Raw genomic sequence first — 14,985 nt, 5'->3', positions numbered from 1 at the left:
ACCTAAAACTGCAAGATTTGTGCTGTTGATGTGTGTAGTTTTTGGTATACTCCAGTCCCTGGTCACTCCAGTGAGTAGTGCTCTTACCACATGGAAAGAATTCTGACATTCTCTTCTGAGTGTCACTTAAGAAGTTGGTGTAAGAACTAAAACCACTATTATCATCATTATCATTATTATTACGTTAATTTGATGTGGTAGACTGGAGAGGTTGCTCAATGTTTAGAGCGCTGATTGCTCTTCTAGGGGATGTTTGACTCCCAGCACCCATATGGAGGCTTACAACTATCTATCACTCCAGTCCCTGGAGATCAAAAGCCCTCCTCTGGCCTCTGCAGAAACATGGTGCATAGACATGTAGCAAAACACCCATACACATAAAATAAATGAAATGAAGAAAAATTTAAAATTGTAAATTTAAAAAATTAAGGTTATTCAAATTCACCAAAAGAAATCTCATATCTATCCTCAGTGAAGTTTCCCAAGTTAAGCCATTATTCTATTTGCCAGGTTTAGCAGGAAATGACCTTTATGCTAGAAAATATGCTGACCAGTGTTTGCCAACATAGCACACATCAAAAAGGATATCCTGCAAGACAGCGATTCCTTTAAAGGAATACCAGTGCTCATTTAAATATGCAGATTATGTTAAAGGAGCATTAACAATCAGTTGAGTATAGAGATTCTGTTACAAGAACATCTGCATTCCTTTGAGTAGATAATCTGCCAGTTTTGTATTTTTAAAATTGTGTTACTTTACTTCTTTTGTTTAAGATTTCAAGTTTTCAAAGTGCTTACATTTTTTTTACTGTGCTGGAAAACAAACAAGGAGTTTGCCTGTGCTAGGTTAGCATTCTGCCACTGCGCTACAGCCCAGCCTGTTAAACCATTTGCATTTTATTAAAATACAAAATTACAATTTTGTTTGCTCAAATCACAATAAGATATTTATTGAAGGGCCTGGAACTTCACCTACCATATTATAAAATGGGTTTTTCAAAATAAAAGGTCTAATTCCAGACTTATTACAGCATCCTGTCCAAGACTGATAAACACAGAAGTCAAAGAGTGTAGTCAGCCAGTCCATAAGGATTTTGCAAGCCACCTTTGCACTACTGTACACCCCAAGTTATGACTTTGTGGGCTGACGATCTTCCTATCCTTGCTTCCATTTCAGAGCCTTGGGGATTCAACCATGGCTGGTGTGCTAAATCAGCTGCTACCTCTGATGAAGTCCTCAAGCCAGAGAACCAGTGATGACTACAGCCCCGAGGAACTGCTAATCCTGCTCATATACATTTACTCTGTCACTGGAGACATCATGCTGGACAAAGACCTGGGAGAAGTGGAAGAAAAGGTGAAGAAAGCATTGGCCCATGTCTTCTCTGAGGAGTCTGAGCTGTCCCCTTTGCTGCAGAAAGTCACAGGTGAGTGTGGAGCATTGCTGTAAAACACAAACCCCGAGAATACACGGGCTTCTGTGTCAGCCACCTGCAGGACCAGGCTGTCTTCCCATAGATTACACAGAGCTGGAATGGAATGGTCTGCCAAGTGCTTATCAGAATTCATGGTTGTTGGTGTCAAAGCCTGGGTCAAATAGCAAAATATTCAGAGAAGAAATTAGTTTGTAAGGTGTTACACAGTGTCACAGGATTAGAACTGGCCATTTTCAGGAATTTAATATTATTTCAAGACTTATTCTTCATTTGAATTATAGTTAATTAGTACTATCCAAAATGACATTGTAGCATCCCAGTAAAGTAGGCTGTGCTCGTTTGTGGGAAATCTACAATTATTGAAACTATAATGAGCTGTCTTCTCACTCATGAGGGCATCCATATGTAGTGTGTTAACTCGTTTTCAGCAATTTACATTTTGTGTAAAGCTAATTTAATTGGTATAAGTCATTGCTAGAAGTTATTGAAGCCTATACATAAAGCACAAATACTTTTAAAGCAGTCCAGGTTTTCATTCATTCATTCATTCATTCATTCACACACTCATGTGTGTGTAGATGTATGTGGACATCCTTGGTCAGGTAAGCTCAAGTGAAGCAGCATATACATCCTTGTGACCCCTGTGGCTCTCGTTGTGGGGAGTATGGGGACTCTGATCCAGGCCATGGTGCTGGAGATCTTAGTGTCCCATACATATGTTTTACTTTGTGCCTACTTCTGACCTTTCTTGTAGCTGGTTATGGAGACTAAACCCTGATGAGATGGAAACTCATTCAGTTTCCACAGACAGGAAGCATTTCCTTGCCTAGCATGGAACCTGTTTGCCAGCTTATAATCCACTTAAGTAAAACTTGTGGAGTCTGTTGCCATTTTGTTAAGTATAGCACTATCTGCCATTACGTGTGTTTATTTCACTGGAAATAAATATTGACTTAGAATGGTTTAATATGGTTTATACAATGCTTAGAACAGAGCTTTGATTTAAAGTAAAATTGGATGCTAGGAGAATTTCATTGGAAATGATGTCTAAATGAGCAGTTCCCCAGACAGGCAGCAAGGCTTGTGTGTGTTCTAGTTATGGTTGTTTGGGTAGGTTTTCTAACATCTGGATGGTGAAAGCTTGTTGTTGGAACTGAACTGATGCTCTAGGAATGCTCTCCCACTCAAGGTGCTCATTAACCCGCAGTTCATTTTTTATTACTTTCCTTACACTTGCTCAGGATATTGCATTTTTATGCTTTGAAAACACTTCTGTGAATTCATATTTGTATAGGAAAAATTGTTAGCTCAAAATTTGGAAATCAAAAAAATAATTAATTGTGGAATTTATAAGTTTTGCCCAAACTTTTATTTTACAATAGTAAACATACCTTTTTACCAATATTAACTTTAGGTATTTAGTAGAAGTTGTACTTAGGGTGTTACTTTGGCATATGTCAGCTAATCACTGAAAAACATACACACGCAAACACCATACATGTAACACACAGGTTCTGTCTCTGTCTCTGTCTCTCTCTCTCTCCCTCCCTCCCTTCCTCTCTCCCTCTCTCCTTCCCTCTCTCAGCTTCTGTAGCCATTCAAAGGACTTCAAGATAGATTTGTAGTTGATTAGTATGGACATACATTTATTAATTATGTTGAGAACTCAAATTCTCTCAAAGAAGGGTTTGTATTTACAGCTGCTGCTAAGGAAAATGTGTCATTTATATGTTGGGGTGAAAACTCAATCCCACAGTGTTGGGGTAGTGGTGACTCACTTCTAGAAGGAGGTGCTACTTCAACCTGCATGGAAAGAATGAGTTATCTTTCAGATACACTTAGTATCTTGTAACAAGGCCACTGGCTTTTACAGGGAAAGTCTGTTCTTTCTGTGTTTACGTTACTCCAAGGTATAGTGTTAGCTTTTTTGCTACTGAGTAGCAGAATTTATTTGATTCCTGGTACATATTGTATGGTTAGTCAAATATTTTTAAAAATAATTTTGAAAATAAGTAATTGACAAAAGAATTGTACACCAACTGCTTTACTGTCGTATCTGTCGGCAGGATAATAAACTGACCGCTCTCCCTCTGTGAAGGACTTCACCCAGCTGTCTTTTCTCAGTTGCTAATTGGCAGAACTAGCATTGACTCTAGGTTTTGTGGATATGAAGCCCATGTCTTTAGACACGAGATGCAAAACCTGCTTCAAGCCTATGTAACTGCTGCATGCTGTAGCTTAGGCTTGCTCACCCACAGTGTTTCATGCTGTGCATGTCCAGCCATTCCATCATGGACTCAGTATATGGAGAGAAAACCAATCTTGAGCTTAGTATTTTAGCTATTGCCCTTGCTTCTATCTACCTATATTACCGAGTTGTAACATGTTTGCCATACCCCCCTATTTTCCGCATGCATCCTCTTTTCTCTGCAGTGTAATAAATTAAAATATTATTATAGCCATAGAAGTCTACTGGTGCCTGTCTTTTGGAAGCAAGAGTAACAAACTTTAATTCTGCTTATTTCATTAATATTTCTTGACAGTAATTGGCCATGTTTAAAATCCATATTTTCTTTTATCTATTCATTATATAATTTATTTGTGACAGTTTCTTTTATGTACCTCTATTCTTCCTTTGTATAGGAAGGATAATAAGAACCTATGATTGATAAAACAAAACAAAAGCTGAATGTGTTGGTCAATGGCAGCATACTATTTTCTTTTTTATCTGCTCTCCTTTTAATAGATGCATCCCCAGGATGGCTCTAGAGTGGCAGGCAGATCCTTTCTCTTTGTGCAACAAAGATAACTCTGGTTGGCTTTTGAGTGTTGGGGGTGGGGAGCTGTGAGTTGAAAGCTGGCCTGGCCTGCTTATGTGGGTTGATGTTATGCTTCCTCCTCCTGCTAAGTTCAAAGAGAGTCTGAGTTTCTGTATACTTCAGTGTTTGCCTGCCAGCCACAAGAAAAATAAAGGAAAGCCATTTGAACCGTCTTCAGAGAATGAAATTTAATGCAGATTTTGAGCTGATGCTTGGGTGTCATCCTACAGCGAGGTGTACTGGAAAAGGAGAAAGTTTGAATGCAGAAACCCAAGGTTTAAAAGTTCCGGCCCTGCTGCATCCTAGCAGTGTAGTGTGTGGGCTGCGAGCTCCCTGCCCTTGAGCCTTGATGTTAACAGCACTGCCCTGCTGCTTACCTGGGATTTTGCTGAGCATGAAATGACATTCTCTATGAGAAATAGTATTGGGTCACTTGGTGTTGCAAATAAATAATTTTGGTAGCATTTGTCACACAGGGTTGAGCTCCTCAAACCTTTACAATACTGGCCTGGTGTGAGGTGCAGCTCGATATATCTGCAGCCTGTTAGGAGCAAACCAGTGATTAGAACGGGGACATTGGCTAGAAAGCACTGATTCAGGAAGAAAGACAAAACCTGTATATTCTTTTAGAGTGAAGCACATTCTATAAAGATAAAGACACATTAACTGCATATTAAATGAGTTACATGTGGCTTATGCCCCTCCTTTGTTTTCTTCTGTCCCCCCTACAAGTTTCCCCTCCCCTTTCCTGCTGCACATCTTCCTTAATGAGTCCTCTTCTAGTTTCAGCTCTTTCTTTATATGCTTGGCTTATTTAACACCATGTCATTTACTTTCACTTATTTTCCTGCAAATTAACACATTGGATTTTAATACATAAAACTAATTTGGATAAAATCATTGGTTAAACAGTTATCATTACTGCTCATTCATTTATTTCCCTGCATTTTTATGGTGCCTTAAATGCAAGGTCATAAGGGCACTAGCTCTCTGTTTAGTTCAGTTTAATGCAAAATGAGAGAATGAATAATTCAGAATATGTCAAAATTCTGTGGTTCAAGCTTGAGCCATGGTGAAACTGTAGAAACAGTAATTTACAGTTAAATGCATTTTACTCCCTTGTGATAATTTGAGATTATGGGCTTGGCATCATTGCCTCAGTGTGTGCTGCACTAGGGGAACCTTACTAAGTAGGATTTGCTTTTCTCTGAGATTAGGATGTCCTCCTTGTGTGTCCCGAAGCTGCAGTTCTGTCATTGTAATCTTGAGATAGGAGCATCTCCAGAGATAGTCTCTCTAAGGTTTAGAGGAGAAAGAAGGAAAGATAAAGAGGAAGGGTGTGTTGTGGGAGAGCCTTTGTCCCCACCATCATTTCTATCTGGGAAACAACACTTTTCTTGAAAGCTTCACCCAGAAACATCGAATTTTTCTCTTAGAAGAAATGTGGGAATGGACAGTGGGTAGAAACTTGTATTTGCCACAGCTATCCCTGTAGACATGCCTGTCAGGAAATTCTAAAGCAAGATGATGTACTTTAAGGTAAAGTAATAACCTAAATGACCCTGTTTTATTCTTAGAATATTAAAATTGGCTTTTATTGAAAATGCTGAAATAATATATTGTCAAGTGCTGGCAGGATTGGGCTTATATCCTATTTTAATTTATTATAAGTATTGATAGAACACATCTTTTTATTTAACATTATTCTAAATTCTCCAAACATAGAAACCCTGGGGCAGTAGAAGCATTAAGTGTTGAGACTCTGAACACAGACCTTGGTGTGAGGCAGCTGAGGTCTACCAGTTAGAGTGCTTCAGGAATCAGCTAGAAATGGTGCTGCTCCTTGCATATGAACACATAAATATTTTTAGATCTACTGTGATTTATTAAACCTTTTCCTCAGGTTTGTGGAAGGATATTCTTACAAAACCTGAAGCATTTTCAAACTGAGAATTGTAAAAGAACAATAAAGGAAGAGGTAATATGAGTGTCTCCTTTGAGATTTCTTTTACTATCACATCTGTGTCCTTTCTTCATTTCATAGATTTCTCTTAGTAATACATTAAATTTTCGATGATGTATTTCTATATATTTCTGTCTCTATGGAAACTATTCCACTTTAAAAAAAAAAAAAACACTGCAAGACTTAAACAATCTTTCCCTTGAGCATTCCTTTCTGGTTTGGTAATAACAAAGGGTTGCTTTGGTAACCCTAAGAGTGATTCTGTAAGTCCAGCATCGGCCCTTGCATCACCCACACTTGAATATTAGCTCATTAGAGTAGATGACAGTTTACCAACCCAGGACCCCAGAGTCAACACATGCAGCTAAAAGAACTCATCAGGATTAAAAAAAATCTGCGCCAGGGTTAATCTCATCTATTCATTCTAACCTGTGGGATCTCATGTATTCCTCCATGCAGCTATCAGATGTTTCTGCTAAGGATTGTGTTTTTGTGTGTGTGTCAGACTTCTTGTGGCAGGCCAGCAGAATGAAACAAGGAGCTTCATCAAGTTGTTTTCTTGAGCGCTTTGCAACCCCATTGCTCTACCTTGGTCTTTACTTCCCTTGATTTCTAAGATTTCTGCTGCAAATTCTAATGAAGAACATATGTTTGCTCCCAGATCACTCCCCCGAGAAATGTTGGAACTGTTACATTTGGTTTTCCTATCCAGCATATTAAAACAGTTAACCACAAACACATATTACTAAACAGCCATATCAAGTGAAGTTTAAAATGTTTACTACATATTTAGAATACATCACAAGCTGTGCAGAAAGAACCGTGGAGCCACCTATTGAGGCAGCTGACCAGCAAAGCAGCCTCATTAATGCAAGGGGTCCCTACACATTACTTTTGCAAGTGCTTCACTTTTCCCTGACACATCATATAAAGCATCCATTATTAGTTATAGCACCAGGACAGATCTCTTATGCTGATACTTATATGTGTATAGATCTTTCAAGCATCTTGTCTATGCCACCAATGTTTATATCTGCACACATTATGAACTGTCGTGATGTCATACACCAAAATATGACATTTCAGTTCACCATGGACAGCTATAAGACAGTGGGTCCACAAAGGTCTACATGTTCACTATGTTTCTTGATTGCAGAAAAAGGCCATATAGACCGATTAACTTATGCCATCTAGATTAGTGTAATCAGCTCTGATGTTCACATTACACTATAATCACTTGATGATATGTTTCTCAGAACACACACCCATTGTTAGCCAGCAAATGACTATAATTATATATATGTTTTGACAAGAGGATTTTTAATTTAGGTTTTATTAGCAATAGATATGGTATAAATTTCCCAATAATAAAGAAAACAGTGTGTGACATAAAAGGATAGTTGTTTTAAAAACAGTGCTCTGGTTGTGTCCAGGTATGGCCAGAAATAGCACAGTGTGGAGGATACTTGATTCCTGAGCATGCCCATTGAATACAACCTGAATTTCTCCAATGCAGTTGTTCTTAACTTTCCTAATTCTGAGACCCTTTAATGCAGTTCCTCATGTTGTGGTGACCTCCCAACCATAAAATTATTTTCTTGCTACTTCCTAACTGTTATTTTGCTACTATTATGAATCATAATGTAAATATCTGATATGCAGCTTATCTGATGTGTGAACTCCAAAGGGGTCATGACTTACAGGTTGAGAAAGACTGCTTTAGTGCCTTATAAAATAGCATCATAGCAGGTATTGATTGAAATAATTCCTAAAACTAATGCTAGGCATGGTGGCACAGGTTCCTGATCCCAGCACTCAGCGAGCTGAGACAGGAAAATCATGAGTTTAAGGCTAGCCTGGGCTACAATGTGAGTTCCAGGCCTAGGCTATGGAATGAGTCCCTATTTCGAAAGGAAAAGAAAGAAAAGAAAGAGGAAGAAGAGGAGGAGAAGGAGGAACAAGAGGAGGGACAAACAACTCAAGCTGTTTCTCCTTGTAATTGCCCCCCACATTCAATTAGCTATTAATAATTGTGATTGTTTTATATTATTTATAATTCTCTGAATATAAGCTTTTGGAGGGCAAGGATTGTCATTTGGATAAAATAAAATTACTTACATTTTCTTAACATGATTTATAGTTGGACTTTGTTTTGTTTTTGTTTGTTAGTTTATTTGTTTGTTTTGAGACAGGGTTTCTCTGTATAGCCCTGGCTGTCCTGGAACTCACTCTGTAGCCCAGGCTGGCCTCAAACTCAGAAATCCACCTGCCTCCCAAGTGCTGGGATTAAAGGCATGCACCACCACTGCCCAGCTGGACTTTTCTTGAATACAAATGTGATATTAATTTTGCTCCCTAATAATTACAATAGAACTTAAAAATTACTTGTAAATTTACTGTCCAGAGAAAATATCCTAGCATTTTGATAAGTATTGGTATAAAGTCAATCAGTAAATAGCTATGTGATAAATCCCTAGTGACAGTGTCAGGCAAGATTTTGTTTTCCATGCTTTGGAGTTGGTCTATTGTAGTCATAGTGCCTAGAATAAAATCACAGGTGTATAGCATCATAACTGTATTAAAAGTAATCTTGAGTGATATTGTGAAGCAAGATCTTGAGAATATTGGTGTCTAAATATTTATGTCCTCAGTTCTCAGAGGCAATATACCTTCAGAGAAAAGCTGCCCTTAGTTAAAGAATAAGGAGAACCCCTTAACCCCCAAAGAGATTATTAGGATCCTAAGAGTGAAGAAAAACATTGAGGTACAAACATTTCAGCCTGAAATTGTGGCAAAGATGGAACTCACAGTGTAGCCTAGGCTAGCCTTAAACTCATGATTTTCCTTGTCTCAGCCCACTGAGTGCTGAGATCAGGAGCATGTGCCACCATGCTTGGCATTAGTTTTTAGAATTATTTCAATCAATACCTGCTTTGATGCTGTTTAATAAGATGGATGGATGATAGGTAGATAGATAGATAGATAGATAGATAGATAGATAGATAGATAGATAGATAGATAGATAGATGATAGAGTGACCAAGATAGATGGATGGGTGATGGATGGATGGATGGATGGATGGATGGATAGATGGATGGTAGATGATAAGAAAGAGATACAATAGACTTTAGGTTGAGACTCATTTGATGATGGGAAAATGAAAGACTAACATGTTGGATATCAAAAAGGGCATGTGTGTGTATGAGCACAATGATACTGTGTCTTGAGACATAACTATAAATGTAACCAGAAATATAATTCCTATAGAGGCTGACTTTGTCTGTCTACGTGTGTTGCCTGTTTATTCTGCCCTTGGCACCTGGACTGAATTGGCCCCAAGAGGGGTGGTGATTTTCACTGCGGCGGGTATAAAATGAAGCCCCTTCCCCCTTTTTTATTCCTTTTATTTTTTTAAAGCAAAACACATGGCTGCACCTCTTCTTCAGGCTCTTGATTTGTTGCCAAGCTGACAGAGAGCCAACTGGGACAGGAAACTGATATGGTGCAGTGCTCATTAGCAATTTACATTTTCTAATGCAACAAGAGTTCATGTGTTAGGTTTTAGAAGCTGTAGTTTTATCTAAACCATTCACTAAAATGAGTGGACACTTCATTCTTTATCTGTGTCATGCTGGTGAAGACAAATAGTTTAATCTGAACAATTCTTTTCACATAGTGGTGTAGGATCTGAGACTCCTTCCCCATTAAATGTCTTTGGATACTTTTTTAGTTGGGAATGCAGATAGTTTTTATGAGTGTGGAAACCAAGCACTGGACTAACTATAGTTATAGTTGCTCGTTCCGTCCCCTCCTTGTTTTGTAAGAAGTAAAGTAGCATGCTTGTTCATAATTAATACATGCAGAGTGCTTTATATTGTGTTCCCAGAAACTGGTCTCCATGTAGTGAGTAATTATATTTTTAATAATTTTTAAAATTAATCTCTGTCCTGCCAGAACCTTTAACTTTTCCTGTTCCACATCTCACACCTTTCAAAGAGAATTCAGAAAGCAGGCACAGAGCATCTCAGTGACCTGGGACTTGGGGAGTTAGCACACTTCTCTTGATTATTTCAAGTTGTTCTCCTAGGGAACAGGAATCCAGACAAGAATGACATCATCTGTGCCGAGTACAAGCTTCTTTGGAAACAGGCATTTGTAATGGCTTTTGACTAGGGGTGATTATAGCATTTCAGAGGGTCAAGATTGCCAGGCACCAGGCTGGAGGTGTGGGAGCTGTTAGGAGTCTGGACAGCCATGCTCAGCCTCCAGCAGAACCAAAGCCATCTGGGGCTGTGTGGTGGAGGTTTCTGGGTGCTGCGCGTGCAAGCGAAACTAGCACTAGCCCACTCTTAGCTATCCTTATTGTTATTATCTCGTCAGTTCTTGCTTGAGCCAAATCATGCCCAAATTATTTTAAACATGGATTTAACATGTGAAAAAATATCAGGAAAATACTTCTGAGGATAAAAATATTGTGTATAGGCTCTCCTACCCCTATGTGTTTGCATCTCCCAGGGTGGGCACCAAACTTAGGACCTTGATTGTGCTAGTCAACATTCCAGGGCTGAGCTGTATACCCAGTACCATATTTTGGGGTTTTGATTGGCTCTTGTTTTTCTTTCTATTTGACAGTGGGGAAAAAAATGAACATTTTTCCTAAAATAATAGAACAGAAAAGGACACATGATTAGGCTGAAAAAAATTTGGTCATTATTCTCTAGGGTAGGGAGGAGCCTCAAACATGTTTCTAAATAGTGTGCTACACCCATGGCTTCCTCTGTGTCTGGACTCAGCGGCACACCCCTTGGTATTGGGCCCTGCAGAGCTGTGGAGTATCATTTTCCATGAACGTCTCCCTCTGGGGCCGTTTTCTTCTTTCATTCTCTGTGTTCCTACCACAGGCCTTGTGCTCACTTAAATGTGTTATACTCCCTTTATACCAGAGGCCCACTAACTGCTTTCCCAGGGCAGTACACTTAACCCCTTTAGAGCTCACTCCAAACCACAGAACCTGAGGTCTGCCTTCCCTAACTCTCCAGATTATCTCAGTGCCCCCTATCTGACTGTGTTCTAAGGCAAGCAAGGTTTATTATATAGCTGTGTAATAATTTCAGTAGTATCTGGCATTCCCTTCTGGGCCATAAACTCCATGGGTTCTGCACACCCCTGTACCTCAAGTGCTCATCTTCTCTGCAGGCACAAAGTAGGTTCTCGTTACTGTTAACTGAATGATAGAAGACAAATAAGGAAGGAAGCTGTGATTCTGTCTCAACATGTCCTGTAGCTTTGCAAATGTACAAGTGTGGGGTGAGTTCAGAAGAGTCTTTGATCTGGATGACAGAATGGTGTCTGAAGAACAGATAGACCATCAAAGGGAACAGGAGTCTTGACGTATCACGGTGGGAAATATTGTTAGGAAAACATTCTGTGCAATGAAAACAGATAATAGCAACTGTCAATGCAAGGCCTGCGTTGCATTTTATTGTTTTCATCCAACCAAACTGTTTAGATTCTGAGGACTTTTGGTTCTGTTAGCTGTGGCTTCCCCCAGTTCTGGTTTTTCTCATCTTCCTTGCCTGGTTGGCTGTGGTGGTTTGAATAGGTTTGGCTCCTTGTTAGAGTAGGTGTTTGATGGAGTGTGCAGCTGGGGAGGGGTAGGGGCTTTGAGGTCTAGTGTTCAAGCTCTGCCCTGTGTGGAATCAAGAGCCTCCTCCTGGCTGCCTGCAGAAGACAGTCCCTATTTAGCTTGGTCTACTTAGTGTTTGTGAGAACTTTGGGTCGAAAGCCATCTTGAAAAACAGACTTCATCTGAATAACTAGCTAACTAGATTGGCTGGTTTTAGTTTTCTCTTTGAAAAAATATAAAGAATTCATTCAAGGAACTGTTGGGACTGAGTGGTGGCTGCTCCTTAGGGACCTTTGCTCCTCCAAATCTGTCCCTTGCTTCATCGTATAATCTTACCTACAGGCACCAATGCCATGGTGCGCTGTCATTGCAGTGCTCATGTTCACCTCCCTGGTGGTGGCAAGGATAGGCCGTAGGGATCTATTCAGAGATGGCTCCCACGGGCTGGCACATCATGGTAAACTTGAGAAGGCACTTGAAACCTCCACAGGCACATGTGACCTCAGAGACCAAGAATTGCATCAGTCACCAGAATGTAACACACGAGCCACTTGGCAACACTTGTTAACTGTGTAAATATGCCACCGGGATCCTGAATGCTAAGGGGCCTGGGATCTTTGGCTTGGTTAGAAGAGAACATGAAAAAGTAGCTTAGGAATATTAATTATATCCTTAAATACCTGCAGACTTTAGATGGTGACCAGCAGTTTTCTGTCTGCAGAAGATCCATGCTTTTATTTTTATCTGTGAAAGATTACTTTGGCTACTGTCTTGTCAAAAGCTATCTTGAGAGTGCTGGACTTTGATGACCTTATGAATTTCAACACACTTTGTTTTCATTCAAGAAAATGTCCTCTTGAGTTCAATCAAACCAGATTGTCTCTAACCTAGTACTCTTTCTCCCATGTAGGCTGTGTCTGAGTTAACAAGGAGCACCAATTTTGTTAACACCAGGCTCTGCCCTTCCAGACAAAGTTCAGGTTAGCCATCCTTTTACCACAGTGTCTTAGGAGTGGATACCCAAATCACCTCATGTGGCTTTGCATACAGGACAGTGGTCCTGAGCAACTTATGCAACCCTTTTGTGTTGGTCTTTGAACTAGTAGTACCTGAATCATAACAGCAACAAGATGGTATGTGAGTGTCTCCCATCAAATGACAGCTTCCGTTCTAGTGAGGTAGTGATTACAGCACCGATGCCTGCCTTCAGTTAGAGAAGTGCAGTCACAAGCTCATTTTTGAGAACGGGTTTTGTCTCCCCTTTCCCTGGGTTTATTGGGGTATAGATGGCAAACAAAAGAAATGTAAATAAAAGTATATATATTTAAGTTTTCCTTTTCTTTAAATGCATATATTGCTTTAAGAATTGCTAATTTCTTCTTGTCATCAAATTATAAAGAGGCTGCTTGAGGGGCAGTGATTTCTTCCTGCTGCCGTTTATCTTCCTATCTGTCACTGCTGAAGGGAAATGAGACCCCGGCTTCTCCAGCTCCTTCTAGGAAGAGGCCAATTTTGGCATGCAGTTTGAGGTCACTGTTCGTCACTGCAAGGCTCTGGATTTCTTCTGTGTGACTGGAGTATCCCAGCATATCTGTTCCCAGAGGATGATTGTGCCTCCACAGGTGTCAGAGGTTCTAATAAAAAGGCATGCTTTATAAGCCTTGCCTTCTCCAAACATGGCAGTCCAGCAAGCTGAACCATGCATGCTAACCTTGAGGAATCTGGGACATTTTCATAACCATCCAACCTTAGGGTTTATTTTTTTCCTGCTGTCTTTCTTTCTTTCTCTCTTTCTTTCTTTCTTTCTTTCTTTCTTTCTTTCTTTTTTTTTTTTTTTTTTTTTTTTTTTTTTTTTTTTTTTTTTGGTTTTTGGTTTTTGGTTTTTTTTGAGACAGGGTTTCTCTGTATAGCCCTGGCTGTCCTGGAACTCCAAAGTGCTGGGATTAAAGGCGTGCACAACCACCGCCCGGCCCTGCTGTATTTCTTATACCTAACCCTTCTCAGTTTTGATTGGAGAAGTGAGTGACAATGTAAGGCAAATGTTTATGTCAGACCCTTCTCGGTTATCTCAAGATTCACTCTGGATGAACTTTTTGTGCTAATATTTCACTTCAAATTGTATTGATTACTGCAGCCTCTTGATCTAGTCAATAACTACTTATATGTAGTATGAAATATTAAAAAACCAAATGCATGCCAGCGCCGACTAGGCACTAGCCGGAGGCCTTGGTTTTTTTCAGGCCGGCAGGCAGACTGAGACCACATTATTCCTCTTAGCCAGGGCCTGGCTCACCCATGTTGCCTCTCCCTCTCTGGAGTGCCACCTGCTTTCTCCACCTGGCTCACTAAGTTCCCATGGCTGGCTACTGCCAGGCCCGTGCTTTCAAATTCCTGTGGCTGGCTGGGGTGCACTCTTGCAAACCCATGCTCTGCTGCTATTGCCTTTCTCTCTGGAAACCAGCTGAGCTACTTCGTGAAGGAAAACACCACATTTAGAGTCACAGATAACACAATCACTGCGTGCAGAATCTAGCATCCTAATTTTTACAAACTATTCTATGTTAGAAACCATTTGGTGGCGGATCTAGGATCTGCCATTTGAATCGACAGCCTCTGGATTCCTACATTGTGCCTGCCTCCCTTGCTCCTGCAGCACAAGAAGCCCTTTCTCCTGCATTCCCTCCCCACCCCCCAACCTGGAAAACCTGCTTCCTCACCCAGTGATTGGTTTCTTGCAGTCTTTATTTATTAGGGGGAAATTCCACTATACTTATAGATGAATCTTAATTAGGATTTCTATTGTTGTGATAAATCACCCCAACCAAAAGCAACTTGAGGAGGAAAGTATTTATTTCATTTTATAAATGGAAGTGCTTCAGCACTGAGGGGATTGACAGCAGGAATAAAGCAGGACAGGAACCATAGCCAAGTGCTGCTTACTGGTTTACTCAGCCAGCTTTTTTGTACAACTCAGGACTACCTACTCAGAGGCAGCACCGCCCACAGTGGGCTAGGCACTCCCACATTAACCATTAAGTCAAGAAAAATGCTTCCCAGGCTTGACTGCAAGCCAATTGTATGGAGTCATTTTCTTAACTGACTTCCCTCTTCTCCAATGACCCTAGCCTCTGTCAAATTGAA

At 40.0% G+C, this 14,985-nt stretch overlaps 1 protein-coding gene across 1 annotated transcript in view; it reads left to right on the top strand.

The window, feature by feature from the left end:
• Positions 1 to 14,985, top strand: part of Scfd2 (sec1 family domain containing 2) — a 314,253-nt gene that overhangs the window by 116,997 nt on the left and 182,271 nt on the right. Inside the window, exon 5 of the mRNA XM_031342730.1 lies at positions 1,178 to 1,427. Within this exon, the coding sequence (XP_031198590.1) occupies positions 1,178 to 1,427 (250 nt within the window). The remainder of the gene's footprint in view (positions 1 to 1,177; positions 1,428 to 14,985) is intronic.

This window comes from Mastomys coucha, unplaced genomic scaffold (assembly GCF_008632895.1).
Source record: "Mastomys coucha isolate ucsf_1 unplaced genomic scaffold, UCSF_Mcou_1 pScaffold22, whole genome shotgun sequence".
NCBI classification, from domain to species: Eukaryota; Metazoa; Chordata; class Mammalia; order Rodentia; family Muridae; genus Mastomys; species Mastomys coucha.
This window is presented reverse-complemented; position numbering and strand designations above follow the sequence as displayed.